Source organism: Oryctolagus cuniculus, chromosome 2, assembly GCF_051225735.1.
Source record: "Oryctolagus cuniculus isolate XC-2025 breed Fujian yellow rabbit chromosome 2, ASM5122573v1, whole genome shotgun sequence".
Classification (NCBI taxonomy): Eukaryota; Metazoa; Chordata; class Mammalia; order Lagomorpha; family Leporidae; genus Oryctolagus; species Oryctolagus cuniculus.
In genome coordinates, this window is record NC_142868.1 from 76,978,213 (window position 1) to 76,997,165 (window position 18,953).

An 18,953-nucleotide genomic window follows, 5' to 3' on the forward strand; every position below is an offset into this window, starting at 1 on the left:
TGTGGCCCGGGAGTGCAGTGGAGGATGGCCCAAGTGCTTGGGCCCTGCACCCCATGGGAGACCAGGAGAAGTACCTGGCTCCTGCCTTTGGATCAGCACGGCGCGCCAGCCGCGGTGGCCATTGGAGGGTGAACCAACGGCAAAAGGAAGACCTTTCTCTCTGTCTCTTTCTCACTGTCCACCCTGCCTGTCAAAATAAATAAATAAATAAATAAAATAAAATAAAATAAAATAAAAACAAAGAGAAAATTCTAAAAACAAAGTGTCAAGATAGTCAAGATACTTATATGGGAATCCACATCTAGTAGTGGTAGTTTTCTCAACAGAAACCTTTTAAGGAGGGAGGGAATGGGATGAAGTACTCAAAGTCCCAATTGCAAACAATAAAACACAAAAATTTTCCACCCATGAATTCTATATTCAAGAAACTATCCTTCAGGAATAACGAAATAAAGAATTCACAGGGCAAACAGTAATTTAGGATTGTTACCAGATTGGTTCTGGAACAAATGCTTAAGAGTCCTAGATCTGACGTGACATGATGATAACTACTATTGTGAAGACATGAAAAAGAACATGTTATTGTACTATTCTTTATTCTTTAAATGTTTAGGAGAACACACCAATGAAACTATGCTGTAGTTATTTCTAGGCAAGTTTTTCTTTTTAATCATTATTTGAAAGGCAGAGAGATAAAGACAGCAAGAGCATGAGTGAGCAAGCTAGTTAGCTCCTATTCATTAGTTCACTCCTCCTATGCCCACAGTAGCCAAGGCTGAGCCAGGCCAAGGCCAGGGGCTAGGAAATCCATGCCGATCTCCCCAGAGTATAGCAAAATCTCAATTACTTGAGCTATCATTGATGCATCTCAGGGTCTGCATTAGCAGGAAGCTGGTATCAGGAACACAGCTTGGACTTGAACTTTAGTACATGATAATAAATGTTGGTGCCTTTAATGGTGTTTTAATCCCTAAGCCTATATCTGAGGAAAATTTGAAAAAAAGGAAATAGATATCTCAAATACAAATGAGGCTCTTAAGAAACTATTTTTGCCTATATGGGAATTATCGCGCAACAGGTTAAGCTGTATTTGTGACACAAAATCCCCCACTGGAATTCCTAGAACTAAGTCCTGCCTTTGCTTTTGATCCAGCTTCCTCCTACCGAATATGACAGGAGGCAGCACATAATGGCTCAAGTATTTGTGCCCCTGCCACTCAAATGGGAGATTCTGATGAAGTTCCTGCTTCCTAGCTTCAGCGTGGTCCAGGCTTGGCTGTTGTGGGAATTTAGGGAGTAAACTAGTGAATGGAAGAGTCTCTGTCTCTTTCCGTGTGTGTGTGTGTGTGTGTGTGTGTGTGTGTGTTCTTCTTCTGTTGCTCTACTTTTCACATGCATAAATTTTAAAATACGTTTCCATGTTAGGTTTTATGAATTTGTTTTTAAAGAAGTATTTCACATAAGCTGTCAAAACTATTGGCATCCATAAAAAATTAAAAATAGAGCTACTGTATGATGCAGCGATTCCACCACAATAAATATTTTAAGAAATATTTGAGTAGATATTTGAAGAAAATTACATCAATATGTTGAAGAGACGTGTGCATTTATGTTTGTTGCAGCACTATTCTCAATCCCCAACATGTAGAAGTAACCTACTGTCCATCAACAAATAATGGATAAAGCAAAGTAGTACAGGTACATAATAGAATACAACTTGAGTGAGAAAACTGTTGAAATCTTATCGTTTGCAACAACAAGGAAGAACCTATGTGACATTACATGAGATGAAATAAGCTAGTCACAGAAAAAGAAATGCTGTATGATCTCACTCACATGTGTTTTATAAAAACTGGTATCTCAGAAATAGAAATAGAACATGGTTAGCAGGAAGTGGCAGGAAACAAGCCCAGGTAGAATGAAGGGAAACTAGTCGATGGGTACAATACAAGAGTTAGATAAGAGGAAATTAGTCTGGCGTTCTACTGCACTGTAGAGTCATTGTTGTTAACAATGGTTTACCATGTATCCCTGGATAGCTGGAAGAGGATTTTTAAAGTCCTCACAACAAAGAAATGATAAATGCTTGAGGTGGTAGGTTTGGAAATTACACTAATTTGATCAGTACACAATGTATACATGTGTATTAATATATTAAGATCTAATACTGTATATAATTATGCCAGTCAAAAATTCTTTAAAACATTTAAAAAACAGGGAAAAACACAAATAACAAGATTTTTTAAATGAGAAAAGGAAATCGGTGTTTTTTCAAAGGCACAAAATTGGCTAACAGATATATAAGAGATGCTTGAATAATCACCAAAGAAATGAAACTCAAAATCATAAAGAGATAACACTTCACATGTTAGAGTAGCTATTATCATGATCCCCCACCCCAACTCTTGCCAAAAAAGAGAATGTGTTGGGCAGGATATGGAGAAAAAGCAAACCCTTATACACACTGGTGAAATAAAACAATGTAATTAATGCTGAAAATAGTAGGAAGGTCCTCAAAACATTAAAAATAATGGTACTACAATATCCAGCAATTTTACTTCTGGATATTCATGCAAAGTACTGAAGAGGTACTTGGCAATTCTATTCATTGCAGCATTATTTAGAATTGAAGCACAAAGCTAAAATTAGAAAAATCCAAATATCCATTGATGAGTGAATAAAGAAAATGTACCATTCAAATGCAATAGACCACTGGTCATTAAAAAAGAAAGAAATCGCGCCATTTAGCAACACATGGATAAACCTTGAGGGTATCACAGAAACAATCTAGGCACAAGAACAAATACTGCATGTTTCCATTTACATGAGGTATCCAAAATAGTCAAACTCACAGAAACAGTGAGTACAATGGTAGTTGCCAGGAGCTACTTAAAAGGGGAGTTGGAAGTAGCTTTTAATATGTACAAAATTTCAATTATATAAATTAAGTCTTGAATTCTGCTGTACAATATTTTGCCTAGTTAACAATTCTATATTGCACAATTACAAAATGGTTAACAGAGTATATCTCATGTCAAATGGTCTTATTAAATAAAACACAAAGGACAACCAGCAATTAAAATATGCATTAAAAATCTGACACAAAATAACCTATCACTACCCAGAATGCTATTTAGAGTACCACATGAAAGAAAGGGAATAAAAAATTATTTCTAGAAATCAGAGACACTGATAGTGGTAATCCAAATTATTTACAAAGTTTGTGCATTCCGACTTAACACTGAAAACATAATTTATAATTTTAATACATTAAGTTCTCAAAACACTAAACATAAATCAAGAGTAGACAAAAAAAATGTACCGATGTAATTCATGTAGAAAACCCTAAAAAAAAACTAGGATCCATTTAGCTGCTATTTGTGTGTAAGGATCTGCTGTAAATTAATCTGTGAAATATAAGAATACCCGTGCCATGGTTTCGGCGTGTGGCCACTCCCAAACACAAGTTGAAATTTCACTGCAATTTTCACAGTATTAAGAAATGTAACCGTTAAGAAATGATGAGGTCTTGAGGGCTCTGCCATCATAAAGAGATTAATGCTGTTATCCTAGGGGTGGGTGCCTCCTAATACGATGACTTTAGCATCCTTTTGTCGCTCCCCTTCTTGGCATCCTGCCACGGGATGATGTGGCAAGAAGGCCACTGACAGCTGCCTGCACCCTGATATTGAACATTTCAGCCTCTGGACTACGAGAACGAATTTCTTTCCTTAAAAATTACCCAGGAGCTAACATTCTGCTAAAGCAGCACAACATAGACTAAAATAAATGGTTACTCAGTTTTATTTAAAAAATTTGGACAACCTGGCCAGCGCTATGGCTCACTAGGCTAATCCTCCACCTAGCAGCGCCAGCACACCGGGTTCTAGTCCCGGTCGGGGAGCCGGATCCTGTCCCGGTTGCCACTCTTCCAGGCCAGCTCTCTGCTGTGGCCAGGGAGTGCAGTGGAGGATGGCCCAAGTGCTTGGGCCCTGCACCCCATGGGAGACCAGGATAAGTACCTGGCTCCTGCCATTGGATCAGCGCGGTGCACCAGCCGCAGCACGCTGGCCGCGGCGGCCATTGGAGGGTGAACCAACGGCAAAAGGAAAATCTTTCTCTCTGTCTCTCTCTCTCACTGTCCACTCTGCCTGTCAAAAAAAAAAAAAAAAAATTGGACAACCTAATAAAAAGTCCTATTATCATCTATGTTATTCCACTAAGTGTACATCTGTCATGTGTTAATGCCATATTATAATATCCTTTCAATATTCATAAAATACTCCTTTTGTCATTTTAATCCATTCAATGGAAGGTGATAAACAGCCTCATTATAGTTATTCTCAAAAAATATAAAAACTTTACAGCTCTTTTTAGAAAAATGCAAGTATTTGTGTGTGAGTGTGCATGTGTGCTAAAATATGAAGAAATAACCAAAAGGACAGTGTTAATTTTCAAGTTTTACCAAAAAATTTATTTTTAAGTTTCAACACTTGAGAATAAATGTGTATTGATTACAGTATTCAATTACCACATAATTTAAATACATCTATTACAAAGAAAACATTCATTGTTTTTTTTTAATTTAATTTTTTTGGATTTATTTTATTTATTTGAAAGGCAGAGTTACTGAGAGGAAGAGGGAGGGAGAGAGGAGGAGAGACGCAGGGGGGAGAGGGGGAGTGCAGGGAACGGGGGAGAGGGAGAGAGATCTTCCATCCAATGACTAACTCCTCAAAGGGCAGCAAAGGCCAGGGCTGAGCCAGCTGGAAGCCAGGACCCAGAAGCTTCATCTGGGTTTCCCACATAGGTGGTGGGGCCAAAGGACTTCTGCCATCCTCTGCTGCCTTTCTCTGGCACATTGGCAGGAAGCTGGATCTGAAGTGGAGCAGCCAGGACTGGAACCAGTGCCCATATGTGATGCTGGCATGGCAGGTGGTGGCTCAACTTGGTAGGCCAAAATGCCAGCCCCAACTACTATCATTTTAATGGACAAGCATTGTTTCAAGTAGAAATTCTCTGACAGTATCCATCTTCATATTATAAAGCAAAGGTATTCTACAATGTTTCCTCAGTATGAAGACACATTAGTGAATGCATTAATTCTTCAAAACAACATTTAAACCATAATTTCCTGTTGTTGTAGATATTGACATTTTGCATGTAAAAAGAAGTAGGAGGAGTTGTTTTCCTAAAATATAGTAACAGTCAAAAGAAAAGAACTCTATCTACTGATGGGCCATGCTCTACCACACCATTCTACTGTAGACATATCAAGGGCCTTGTCCAACCGCTTATAGTTAATATCTCACCTAACACTCATGCAATGTTCTGTATAGAAGCAAGATCCTCTATTGCTAAGACTGCTATGATTCCTTAGCTCAATTCTAATAACTTTGTTAAATATATGAAAACACAGTATTTTTCTAAAATATAAAGAAGTGAAGAGTTTAGGCTGATAAACTTTTTAAGTATCTTACGTTTAAGATTTAAGCTTTGTAATTTCTGTAATTATTGACAATGGTGTTGATAAGTTTAGATAAATACATCTGACAATTAGATACATGAATGAAGAAAGTACTTTTCTTTTTAAAAGAACAGAATATTCTATTTTCTTAATGTTCTTCTCTGTGCCAGAGTATCTTTTCTCAAGAGTTACATGGTTGCTTTTTGCAAATCAATAACATAAGAATGTGGAAGAGGATAAAAAAATTTCTAGATCAATAAATAAGTCCTGTCTACCCTAATCTGTACTTAAAGAATAAATGTTCAGGGCCGGCGCTGTGCGGCAGTGGGCTAACCTGCCATCTGCAGCACCACATCCCACATGGTGCCAGTTCAAGTCCTGGTTGATCCACACCAATCCAGCTCCCTGCAAATGTGCCTGGGAAAGCTGTAGAATATAGCCCAATTGTTTGGGCCCCTGTACCCACATATGTGACCTGGAAGAAGCTCCTGGCTCCTGTCCCAGCCCTAACCATTGCGGCCAACTGGGGAGTGAACCACCCCATGGAAGATTTCATTTCTTTTCTTTTCTTTTCTTTTCTTTTCTTTTCTTTTCTTTTCTTTTCTTTTCTTTTCTTTCTCTCTCTCTCTCTCTCTCTCTCTCTCTCTCTAACTCTGACTTTCAAATAAATAAATCTTTTTTAAAAATATCTGGTCACATTAGGATTCATAACAGATTCAAACTAAATTGTAACATATTGGACCTATTACTCTTCTGATTTGCAGAAAAAAAATTTAAAAGGCAATTAAGGAAATCCAACTGAAGAAACAATCATGTCCCAGTGTGAGTGAGCCATATTTAACAAGATATTTATTGAAGACCAACTATATACAAGTTGTACAGATGAAAAACGGTTAAAGAGATATTCCTTATGTTTACAAATTTGGCTCACATAGGATATATGAAACATTTAAAAATTACTGCAATGAAAGAAAATATGTGAAACTTAAATGGATTATTTTATGTTCATAAATATAAAAAGAAGAAAGAGGCTAAAATTCCAGTGTAGTTAAAGAAGGCTGAATCTCAGGGGGAGGGGCAGATTAGGTGAGTCTGAAGGATGGGTCCAATATGAGAGAAGTACGGGCATAACAAGAAAGAGTAGCAAAATAAAGCTTATGTTTAGGTGATAAGGAGCAATACAAACACTCTAACACCCAGCTAGTTTCTTGCAAAGTAGCAGAGGTATAAACTTGAAAATGAACCATTTCAGATTTCCATCTTAACTGGTAACTCAGTTCCATGTACATCAATATTGTAGCTACAATCAGAGTATGATTTTAAAAAAAAATCCTCTGCAAAGCCCAATACCTCATATGTTTTCAATAACTGAAAGATGGCATCTGCTGTTACTATCAACACGAAGACCTTTAGAGCTTATTCCAGTAAAGTACATGCAGGACTTATGAATTAGCAAATGGTGGGTGACATACAAGATGGAGACTACAGTGACATGCTAAACTATTTCATAAGAATGTTGATAAATTTTTCATATACTTTGGCAAACTATAAATAATGTGAATACAAAGATTAATAATATATTTTAACTCCAGGGATATTACTTCAGAAGACTACTAATAGCAGTAATAAAAAATTCATAAGATTTCATAAGTTAACATTTTGAGTTTTACTAAAATAAAAGAGATAAAAATTTTTGCACTGAGCCTTCCTCTATGTAATAGAAATCTATCATTAACAAAAACAGGTAAAGTCCATGCTTTGAGTTGTTTAAATATTGAGGTCATGGCAAAAGGCAGACCAGAAAAATGATGCCAAATAAGTAAATATACATCAGGTTATAAACTGCTAAGTGCTATGCAAAAAAAAAATATATATATATATAACAGGAAAGAGATGTTGATTGGAAAGGCAGGCAAGAGGGAAGGGCTAGACTTTTAAAGAGACGGTCAGGGAACGGTCTCGTTGAGAAGGCTGAATTTGTGTGAAGAGTCAAAGATGGGGGGGCATAGTAATAACTTTGTTCTATAATAGCTTCCAACTCTTTCTCACTGTTAGACTTCACTCTGAATATTGAACATATTTTGGAGTAGCTATTCTCCCTGGATAATGACAGACTTCAGAAACACAGTAAAGGGTTTAACATTGACTCCATATCTTTGCTATCTTTGGAGAAATCTGATAATATTCACAAAACAGTATGAATTGATCATAGTGTAGAATTAACGAGTACAACTGATAATTTGCAATTGGTTCTTAAAATCTGCAGTCAGGAGAGCTCGCTAGGAAGAACATAAGCACTATTTATGTATTTAAAGAAGTGATACTGAGCACTTTTTTCAAAACAACAAGATGGGCAGTTGGGGGAACAGATCAGTTATGAGTTGACAACATCCTATTATCCTCTCAACACCTGTGTATTTTCAAAAACAAAAAGTAAAAACTATAAAAAAAAACATATTTTCAAATTGTTATTCATCTTCATCAACCTCATACTGAGATTCAGAGTATTTTGTCATACATATCACAGTATTTCCTATCCACCCAAAGGAAAGCGAAGAAACTTAGTGATAGGAATTCAGTGGCAATTATAATGTGGACTCCACTACTAATGTAAAAACACATCAATTCCATTTTTAATTTTTTGACAAAGAGTTGCTAACATTCTAATGCAGTGACTTCCAGGGTTCTTTTGATATTTTAATTAATTTTTCAGGAAAAAGTCAAGTTTACAACTGATGGGACAATAGCTATACACAGTCCCTATCTTCTGTGGCATTATTTATTTCTAAAGCAGTACACAAACTTTGAAAATAGTTTATGTATGTATATTTGGTTTGAGAGATACACCAATTGATATTTTATAAAATCAACAATAAAGCAGTCTTCACAATAAAAAAGTTTTATGTGTGTGCACTTACAAATATATGTGGATGTGTATCTACATGTGTGACAAAGCAGTAAACGAGAAGTATATTTTGATTTATACACAAAATAATTTCTTCTTAAATACTAAGCATAATTTTGATCTGTGTATTAATCATGACTAAAGTTCAAAATATCGATGCTGAGAAAATGCAGACTTACCACTTGACCATTGTGAGGGTTCTTATGAGCATATGGAGGTCCACGTATATGATTCCACATCTGGCCAGAAGTCATAGCAAAAACTATACACTGAAAAACAGGGTACAATGTTCCCATGTATAAATGAAAAGAATACAGGACTATTACACTTTAAAAAAAATAGTCATCATGAAACTACAACTTAAAATCGTGTACTGGCTCATCCACTAAAATTTTTTCACTTACTAACTATGGGAGGTCGGGTAAATTACTTATTTTCCCTGAATCTCATTTTCCACTTCTATGGAATTTGGATACTAACTCTGCTGAAGAGATATATTAGTGATAGGACTGCATAACAAAGGGCAAGTATTTGGCATAATGATAGACAATCTGATATTATGCTCTAACCTGGGCCAGTCAAAAGCACAGATGAGATCTTTGGGCAGGATAATTACTTTCTAGATCCTAACTTCATTGCTATGTTAGATTGGATTGCCAAGAACCACCAGTCATGGTGTCCAGTACTTACATCCGTAAGAGTATTTAAATGCTTTCAACAAAGCACATGACTTAGTAAACTTAGAAGATATTTGGAGATTGAAACAATCACAAAAAAAACAACTGAAGAATAAGTTAGAGACATTATTTACACTTCTGTCCTGCTGGATTTATCAGGAAAAAAAAAAAAAAGCTGTATCTGGAAAAGTAACTTCTAAGATCCACAACATTACAGGGAAGGTAAGAAAGAAAACACATGAACCAGAAGTCCTATTTCAATCATGAGGACTTATTTACATGTAAGGAAGCTTTGCTTAAATCATACAATAGTTTAAAATTCATGAACTGCAACACATTTAGGCTTAATTATGCTCTTGAGGTTAGAACTGCACCTAGCAAGTCCTACTGTCCTGTAACTTGCCCCACCTCCCTTTGCTACACCTGCCTGGTTCTAAAAGGCATTAATCTCAAACAAGGCTAAATATAAAAATGAACAATGCATTACTGGAGATGTAACCAATCTAGGTGTGCACAAATTTTAAAGAAGAGGCTATTAAAGAGAAAAGATAGGATGGTATAAGGTTTGGGGGATATTTAAACCTCAAGAATAAATATAGATGCTATTCTGTAACTGCTTGAGGGTCAAGGTGTTTCAACAGAAAACAATAATGACATTACCAGGGTTACAGAGGTTCATCTGAATCCTCTTCTCACTTGTTAATTCTAAAATTAAACTTCTTAAAAGCCAAGTGTCACTTATATTGTTTTTTAGCTTAGACTGAGTCATTATCTGAAAGTATTTTACAAAGTATTTGTTTAAAGTTAGAATGTCAGACCCAGAATGAGCATAGGGAATGAATGATTCAATACCTAAATATCATTTAAGATATTAAAATTATTATGAGTGTAAAATAAATTCTATATTTAACTCACAGGAATATCAGGAAAGTCGGAGTATACTAATCTGGGTTATTTATGCTATTAATATAAACAGTGCTTCTGAAAGAGTGTATTTTAAGATATAAGAAAAGACATATTTAGTGAACCAATACATTTATAGTATAAACAGTGACGTTTTGCTTCTAACAGACATCTAATACTATTACAATACTATGCTTACGGTACCTAACAATGATCACTACTAAACCAGCCAATGAAACTACCGCCGTGTATTTCTGGCTTTGCTTCCACCTGCCATTCCCTTCCTTCTCTACCTACTTTTATTGATCCCACTGGTATTCTTACATCCAGTTACCACTGACAGAAAGACATGGAAAAGTTTATATTTTAGAAAGATGCTCTAGTTATATTATGGTGCACAGACCACATAAATCAGTTTGGATACTGATACACAGATACACATGAAAGACTGCAATGGTCATGGTGAGAACTGTAGACATACAGAAGAGATATTCAAAAGGTTGATTTAGTAGGCATAGAAGATTGACTGATATGATAAAAAAGAAGAAAACCTAACCCCAGTCTTCTACCGTGACCAACAGCACAGCTTGTGATGCTACTCAATGAGATAAAGAATGAAACATACACAGTTATTCTTAAGTGTTGAAATTTAACTGAAATGTGATCCTTGTTAAACATAAGAGTAGGAATAAGAGAGGGAAGAGATGTACAATTTGGGACATGCTCAAGCTGACTTGCCCCAAATGGTAGAGTTAGAAACATACCAGAGGACTCCAATTTAATCCCATCAAGGTGGCATGTACCAATGCCATCTCACTAGTCCAAGTGATCAATTTCAGTTCACAATTGATCATAATGAAAGACCAAGAGTCAAAGGGAGCACATAAACAAGTCTAGTACCTGCTAATACTAACCGATAGAATAAATAAAGGGGAGAGTGATCCAACATGGGAAGCGAGATACTCAGCAGACTTATAGAATGGCGGATGTCCTAAACAGCACTCTGGCCTCAGAATCAGCCCTAAAGGCATTCCGATCTGGCTGAAAAGCTCATGAGAGTATTTCAGGCATGGAAAGCCAAGACACTCTGGCAAAAAAAAAAAAAAAAAAACAAACAAAAAACACACACACACACACACACACACACACACAAACCCTAAATGAAAGATCTCTGTGTGTGTGAGATCCCAGTGGAAAGAACAGGTCTTCAAAGAAGGAGGTACCTTTCTCTGAAGGGAGGAGAGAACCTCCATTTTGACTATGACCTTGTCTAAACAAGATAAGTCAGTGAACTCAGGGGGCTTCCATAGCCTTGGAAACTCATGACTGGTGCATTGGGAGATTACTGATGCCATAAACAGGAGTGTCAATTTGTAAAGTCAACAACAGGAGTCACTGTGCACTTACTCCTCATGTAGGATCTCTGTCCTTAATGTGCTGTACATTGAGACTTAATGCTATAACGAGTACTCAAACAGTATATTTCACTTTGTGTTTCTATGGGGGTGCAAACTGTTGAAATCTTTACTTAATGTATACTAAACTGATCTTCTGTAAAAAAAAAAAAAAAAAAGAAAAAAAAAAGAAATTATCAATTCCCAACTTGACTCTCACTGGGATTAAACATGACAATAGGTCTGATCTGATTTCATCATCATTTAAAAAATCATCTATTTTTTTTCACTTTATGTTTGTGTGGGAGCAAACTGTTGAAATCTTTACTTAATGTATGCTAAACTGATCTTCTGTATATAAAGAGACTCGAAAATGAATCCTCATGTGAATGGAAGGGGAGAGGGAGTGGGAAAGGGGAGGGATGCGGGTGGGAGGGACGTTACGGGGGGGGGGGGGAGCCATTGTAATCCATAAGCCGTACTTTGGAAATTTATATTCATTAAATAAAAGTTAAAAAAAAAAAAAAAAGAATGAAACAAACACATGTCCGAAGGAAAGTGAGGCAGCTAACAAAGATCTTGAGTTCAATTTTGAACCAATTGATTGTGCTTTCAAAACACTGATTTCAAAATGCTCTTGCATAGTAAGACTTTTAAGAGATACTTCCTTACATAATGACAGTCTGGGGAAAAGCTAAAATCATGGGAATGAATGAAATTGCTCAAAAAGAGAAGGTATGGGGAGAAGAAAAGAACCCTACGAAGAATCTATTTCATAATTTGATTTATGAGAAGGACCTGGGACACAGAAGTAAAAAAAAATGTTATGAAGAAAGTAGGTATATAACTCAGTGTCAAAGGACATTGCTCAATAATTGTCAGATGCTTGGGGAAGATCAAATATAAAACAATATGAAAAGTATTTTTGTTTTCATTATCTATATGGGATACTAAAATACTTATAAATGAAAATATTTCAAAAACAAAAGTATTATCAACCACAGAAATTCCAGCATTCTTAAGACCTACCACTGGTATGTTTAAAGTATCATGCCCAGTATTTCATCAGAGTAATTGACAACAAAGGCTCCTTAATTTTACTACTTGAGTTTAAGGCCAGTCTGTCTTCAGCATCTGCGCAACCTTTGTCAAATTTTGTCACACTGGGCTTGTTTCCTAACTACAATATTAGGATATTATTGGTATTACACTTTAAGCTGTGGGTTTTTAAGTAAATCTATATAGTACATTGAAAACTGTGCATGATATGCAATATTAGTTCAATAAATTTTACTGGTGTTCCAAAGTCTTCCATAATTTATTCCCATACTTCTAAATAGAACCACATCCTCTACCCTTTAACCAGCACTGTATACTCCATTTCAGTTACTCTGATCGCTTCTCCCTCCATCCATGACAACAAGACCTACATGTGCATCTTACTAATGTTATGTCAACCTAGTCAATACTTATACACTACCCCTGGATAGTATACTCATGGCCTATGTATGGCTCTCCATGAAATCCTTCCACATGATTTCATTATTTATTATCTGCCAGGTATTCTACTGGGCATTAACAAAATAACACCTAGTAAGGTAAAGATGATCTGAGTCCACCACTGGAAATACTGAATAAATGACATATGCCCTGAATCATCAAAAATAAGTATTTCTCATGTATTCAATCAGTGTTTATTTACTGAAATCCTACTAACATATGCTCAAGAATCATTCCAGAGGCTGGGAATGAGGCAATGAACAAAAACAATGTGGAGGAAAACGATTCTTATGATTAATACAAAATGGAACAAGCACAGACCACGAAGATGCAGCAGAGAGAAGAACTGGAAGTGTGGTGTACTGGGAGACGAATGAAGAAGAGCTTGTCAATCCTGATGAGAGATCAGTAACAGAAACACCCACATTAAAAACTGTATTTCATTCCCTGGAAAGTACTTGTGCTTTCATAAGAACATTTTCAATGAAAAGTGAGTGTAAAAGCCTTTAAAAATGAAAGAATATAGACAACTGTTTCTAGCAGTTTTGGTACAAGGAGTTGCAAGTGGCAGCATAACCAACTGTTCAACAATGTTGGTCCCCAAAGATGTAATTTTTAATTCACAATATTGTAAAAATACTCCATATAGCTTTAGACCAGCTTTTTACATAAAGTTTTTATTCCACTCCCCATCAGCAAATATCTAAAGACTAGCAAAGTCTGTCAAAAACTCCACATACTTCTGTTTCTCCAAAGAATGAGGCACATGGGTATTTAAAGTTTCATATCATATCAGAAACTGGATTTTTTTTTTTTTTTTTGAGCACTAGCTTCAGGGCAAAAGTGAGACTAAACAGTAGTATGGAGACAGGAAGAGTAAAAACTGCTACTTAGAGATTCGATGCAGTTCATTCAAAGATCACCTTCAGGGGCCAGCAACGTGGCTTATTTGGTTAATCCTCCGCCTGCGACACTGGTATCTCATATGGGCACCGGGTTCTAGTCCTGTTTGCTCCTCTTCCAGTCCCGCTCTCTACTGCGGCCCAGGAGTGCAGTGGAGGATGGCCCAAGACCTCAGGCCCTGCACCCGCATGGGAGACCAGGAGGAAGCACCTGGCTCCTGGCTTTGGATCGGCACAGCATGCCGGCCGCAATGCACCAACCCGCAATGCACCAACCGTAGCGGCCACTTGGGTGGTGAACCAACGGAAAAAGGAAGACCTTTCTCTCTGTCTCTCTCTCTAACTCTGCCTGTCAAAAAAAAAAAAATTAAAAAAAAAAAGAATTCTACCAAAAACATGTACTATTCCCAGCCACATCCTATCTACAACTGCTATAAATACTAACTAGTATGCAAAATTTCCTTAAGCCTGATATTGTTTACCCATTTAACTTTCAATTATTCAACAATTATTTATTGAGCATTTTTTACATGTCAGCCACAATTCTAATACTATGGACTACATGCAAAAGAAAAACAGAAACAAAACCAAATCCAGCTACAAATCCCAATTTCACTGAAGCAGAGAACACTTTACTTCCAACATTTATACAACAGGGAGGCATTTAATAAACAATGAATTGAACACAGCCACACAACAGTCTTCCATCTAGAGGTTTCAGTAGCTCTCTGATGAACTAAGAACACCACTGGCCCAAAGCTGTATTCCCTCTAAGCATTTATTTATTTTCCTTGTTTTTCAAAATGAGCTACTCAGATGCTATACTTCCTGCAGAAGGCCAACATGTTTCACATCCACTTCATCTATAGCAACTTCGCTTTGAACTATTCTTCACAAGACATTTCACATGGGAAAAAATGTTTTGCCTTTTATTATTTTTTAATCATTACATCCTTTCGATACTTTTTGGATTTTGTTTCATACATTTCCACTGTACTCCTAATACAAATTTGAAATTCAAAAGCTGTCATTTTATTTGACAAAATATAAAACTTATGAGTAATTTTAAGTTATTTAATTAGTTTAATAATAAATAAAGTATCATGAAAAGTGAAATACTAAGTACAGCAGCCTTTCATATCCATGGGTTCTTCATCTATGGATTCAACCAACCACAAGTTGAAAATAGTCAGGAAATAAAAAAAAAGTTTGTTAAGAATACACACAGACTCATTTAGAAAAGCTTCATAATACTAAATATGTATTTAATTTCATGCTAGAGTATAATTTATACACTGAAGATTACAATTGCAACAATTATTAACTGACTACTGAGTCAAAATAAGAAAATCATCAGTGGAATGGAGTATAAAGGATGCACGTACTGGACCTTCACACTGAGGTTTTCAGATTTTGACTTTCTAGTACAGCAAATGATTCAGGCAACCATATTCAAGTGCTAAAAAGGTGCACCCACAAGTAAATACTTTCAAATGTTCCTTGAGAACGCAGGATTGTGATGTAGCAGGTAAAAGCACCTGGGATGCTGGCATACCATATGGGTGCCAGTTCCCGATCAGGCTGCTCCACTTCCAACCCAGCTCCCTGATAATGGCATGGGAAAAGCAGAAGAAGAAAAAGATTGGCCAAGTGTTTTGAATCCTACCACCCATGTAGAAAACCCAGATGAAGCTCCTGGCTTTGGCCTGGCCCAATACTGGCTGTTGTGGCCATCTTGCGAGTGAACCAGCAGATGGAAGATAATTCTCTATCTCTTTGTCTCTCAGTGACTTTCAAATAAATAAATAAATAAATCTTTTTAAAAATGTTTCTTGAGCTATTGAAACCATTGCTTCCCTTCACAGAAAACATTTATTTAAAAAAAGTATACGATAAAAATCTACAAATTCACTTCATTCTACTGCTGTCCTAACTCTTCACACAAATAAACATTTGGCTATATACATAAATTACCTATTCACAGACATGCTTATCTTTAAGTGAAAAAATGACCAAGAAAAAATAATAAATCGCAATGACAGTACCTATATATTTTGTTATATAATTTTATTCATGTAAGTTTAGAAGAAAAGATTTCTGTCCATGCTATTTTTAGTCACAGTGTCTTACTGTTTTGAATGGTCCAAAAATACATTTCGACTGATGAATCACAAAGTATATATGATGGAAAACCTTTCAAAAATATGAAAACTGTAATAATATATCCTAATACCCAGTTTTTAAGCTTTACATAAAGCTCAAGTAATTAAACTGATCTAATTTCTTTGAAGCAGAAGAAACACTCGAGTATGTGAATCACGTTACAATATACATGACCAGTGTTAAGAGGCAGAAAACAACTTCCATTACACTGTAGTCTACTCTGATAATGTCATATTATTGGATCTTTTTAAATGATGTTTCATATTTCATGTTTTTAATTGCAGATCTTTAAGACATTTTCCTTCATGGTTTAAATGACTATTTGTCACACTAGTATTTTATGGTTGGAAATGACAGTCATCTATGAAGAGGTTCAACTTGCTGCAGAGATCTTCACTACGAATTAGAAAACATACTATTTTAAATTCATATTCCAATTCAATACAGCTTTTTAAAACTATAAACAATGCTCCATGAAATTATGAACTTGTCTCATTCAATGTTTTATTCAACAATCTAATTTAAATGCAGCATAAAGCAGGTAAAGGGGATACTTATTGTCCATCACTCTCCATGGTTTGGGAGGCAGGGAGGGGAGTGAAAAAGAACCAATCAATGATATAAATCCCATGTCATGAATAATCAACATACAGAACAAGTAGGTAATAGACTTTCTCCCCTTAGTGAACATGTGACCAGGAAGATAGATTTATGAGTACCTCTCCTTTTATTTATTTTTTAACTCTGAACCAGGAAACTCTAACACACACACACACACACACACACAAACACATACAAATTATGTATAGGAATAACTTCTACTATGTCAGGGAGTTGCAAGCTATTTCTACAAAATACTCTTGAGCCTGGGTGGGGAAATTTTTTCTGCTAAGGTCCATTGGTGGATCATGAAAAATGATCAATTTAAAAATCAGCCTGCCAATTACAGCAATGTAATTTCAAGTCCTGTCTGAGGCTGCATTGGCACAGCCACACCAAATGGTTTTCCATACTTTATACAGCTTGTGGTACAGACACTCGACACCTACTATAAAGCAGTATGCAGATTTTTTTATCCAGCAAACAGGTCATTTTTATCTTACCTTTGAGTCATACATAATAAAATGAATGCAAAAGTGAAAATTCACTTTCCATGCCTGAGAAACTGTCATGGGCTTTTTAGCCAGATCCAAATGCCTTAAGGGCTGATTCTGAGGCCAGAGTGCTGTTTAGGGCATTTGCCATTCTATGAGTCTGCTGTGTATCCAACTTCTCATGTTGGGTCGTTCTCTCCTATTTAATTTAATCAATTATTATTAGCAGACACTAGTCTTACTTATGTGATCTCTTTGACACTTAATCCTATCTTTATGATCAATTATGAATTTAAACTGATCACTTTGATTAGTAAGATGTCATTGGTACCTGCCAACTTATGGGATTTGGAGTCCCACAGCACATTTCTAGCCCTACCATTAGGGGTAAGTCAGAGTGAGCATGTCCCAAACTATACATCTCCTCCCTTATTCCCATTTTTTTTTTTTTGACAGGCAGAGTGGACAGTGAGAGAGACAGAGAGAAAGGTCTTCCTTTGCCATTGGTTCACCCTCCAATGGCCGCCACGGCTGGCGTGCTGCGGCCGGCGCACCGCGCTGATCCGAAGGCAGGAGCCAGGTGCTTCTCCTGGTCTCCCATGCAGGTGCAAGGCCCAAGCACTTGGGCCATCCTCCACTGCACTCCCGGGCCACAGCAGAGAGCTGGACTGGAAGAGAAACAACCGGGACAGAACCGGCACCCCAATCAGGACTAGAACCCAGCGTACTGGCACCGCAGGTAGAGGATTAGCCTAGTGAGCCGCAGCGCCGGCCCCCACTGTTATTCTTATGGGGATCAATTTTCAGTTAACTTTAAACACCTAAGAATAATTGTGTGTTAAAGTGTTCAACCAATGGTATGTAGCAACAAATGACCTAAATGACAGATCTCTGAGTGAGATCCCAGGAGAAAGAATGGGCCATCAAAGAAGGAGGTGACTTTCTCTGAAGGGAGGAGAGAACTTCCACTTTGATTATGGCCTTGTCTAAATAAGGTTGGAGTTTGTGAACTCAAGAGACTTCCATAGTCTTGGCAGCGCCTGACAAGTGCCTCAGGTGATTACTGACGTCATAAATTAGATTGTCAATTGTTAAATCAACAACTGGAGCCACTGTGCACTTACTCCCCACATAGGATCTCTGTCCTTAACGCGTTGTAATATGTGAATTAATGGTAAAACTAGTCTTCAAACAGTACTTCATACTTTGTGTGTCTGTGTGGGTGCAATCTGTTAAAATCTTTACTTAGTATCTACTAAGTTGATTTCTGTATATAAAGAAAATTAAAAATGAATCTTAATGAAGAATGGGATGGGAGATGGAGTAGGAGATGGGATGGTTGTGGGTGGGAGGGTGGTTATGGGGGGGAAAGCTGCTATAATCCAAAAGTTGTACTTTCTAAATTTGTATTTTTTAAAGTTTTCTAAAAAAATGAAAAATTAAGCATTGACTGGCCTTCTAATACTGCCTGCTCAGAAGAAAGAACTCAAAACATTCAATAATCCTCTGGGAAGTTCTTCTGCATAGGCTCAATGGTAAAGATAAACTGACAGTAACAAACAAATCTAGCTAAAACTAAGAAATCAGCATTGAGACAAAGATTCTATGCCAGACTAATTTTCTCATGAAATACTTTGCCTTATGCATATCTTTTTTTTTTATTTTTATTTCGGTATTACTGAACTGCCTTGCTCTTGCATAGCCCATTACTGCTTCAATTTTAGGTGTTTTCCTTTACTGTGCAAATTCAAGGCATTTTTTATTCATTTTGCCAAAATTTATAAAAATGTATTTCCATTTCTAAAAGAAAAATGAGACAGTTAAATTAAAAAAATATGAGAATCAAAATACCTGGGTCAACATTTTCTATAGTATCAACTTTCAAAGGAATGTTCACAATTAGGGTAGCTTGGACATGAAAATTACAGGTTTTCACTTTTTTTTTTTT

At 36.4% G+C, this 18,953-nt stretch overlaps 1 protein-coding gene across 8 annotated transcripts in view; it reads right to left on the bottom strand.

The window, feature by feature from the left end:
- TUSC3 (tumor suppressor candidate 3) overlaps positions 1-18,953 on the bottom strand; it is a 214,047-nt gene that overhangs the window by 69,288 nt on the left and 125,806 nt on the right. For 6 of the 8 annotated variants that reach the window (XM_070068482.2, XM_070068481.2, XM_070068486.2 and 3 more), the window contains one exon: positions 8,552-8,641. The exons of the other annotated variants lie outside the window; for them this stretch is intronic. In XM_070068482.2, the coding sequence (XP_069924583.1) occupies positions 8,552-8,641 (90 nt within the window). The remainder of the gene's footprint in view (positions 1-8,551; positions 8,642-18,953) is intronic. 8 annotated transcript variants of the gene reach the window in all.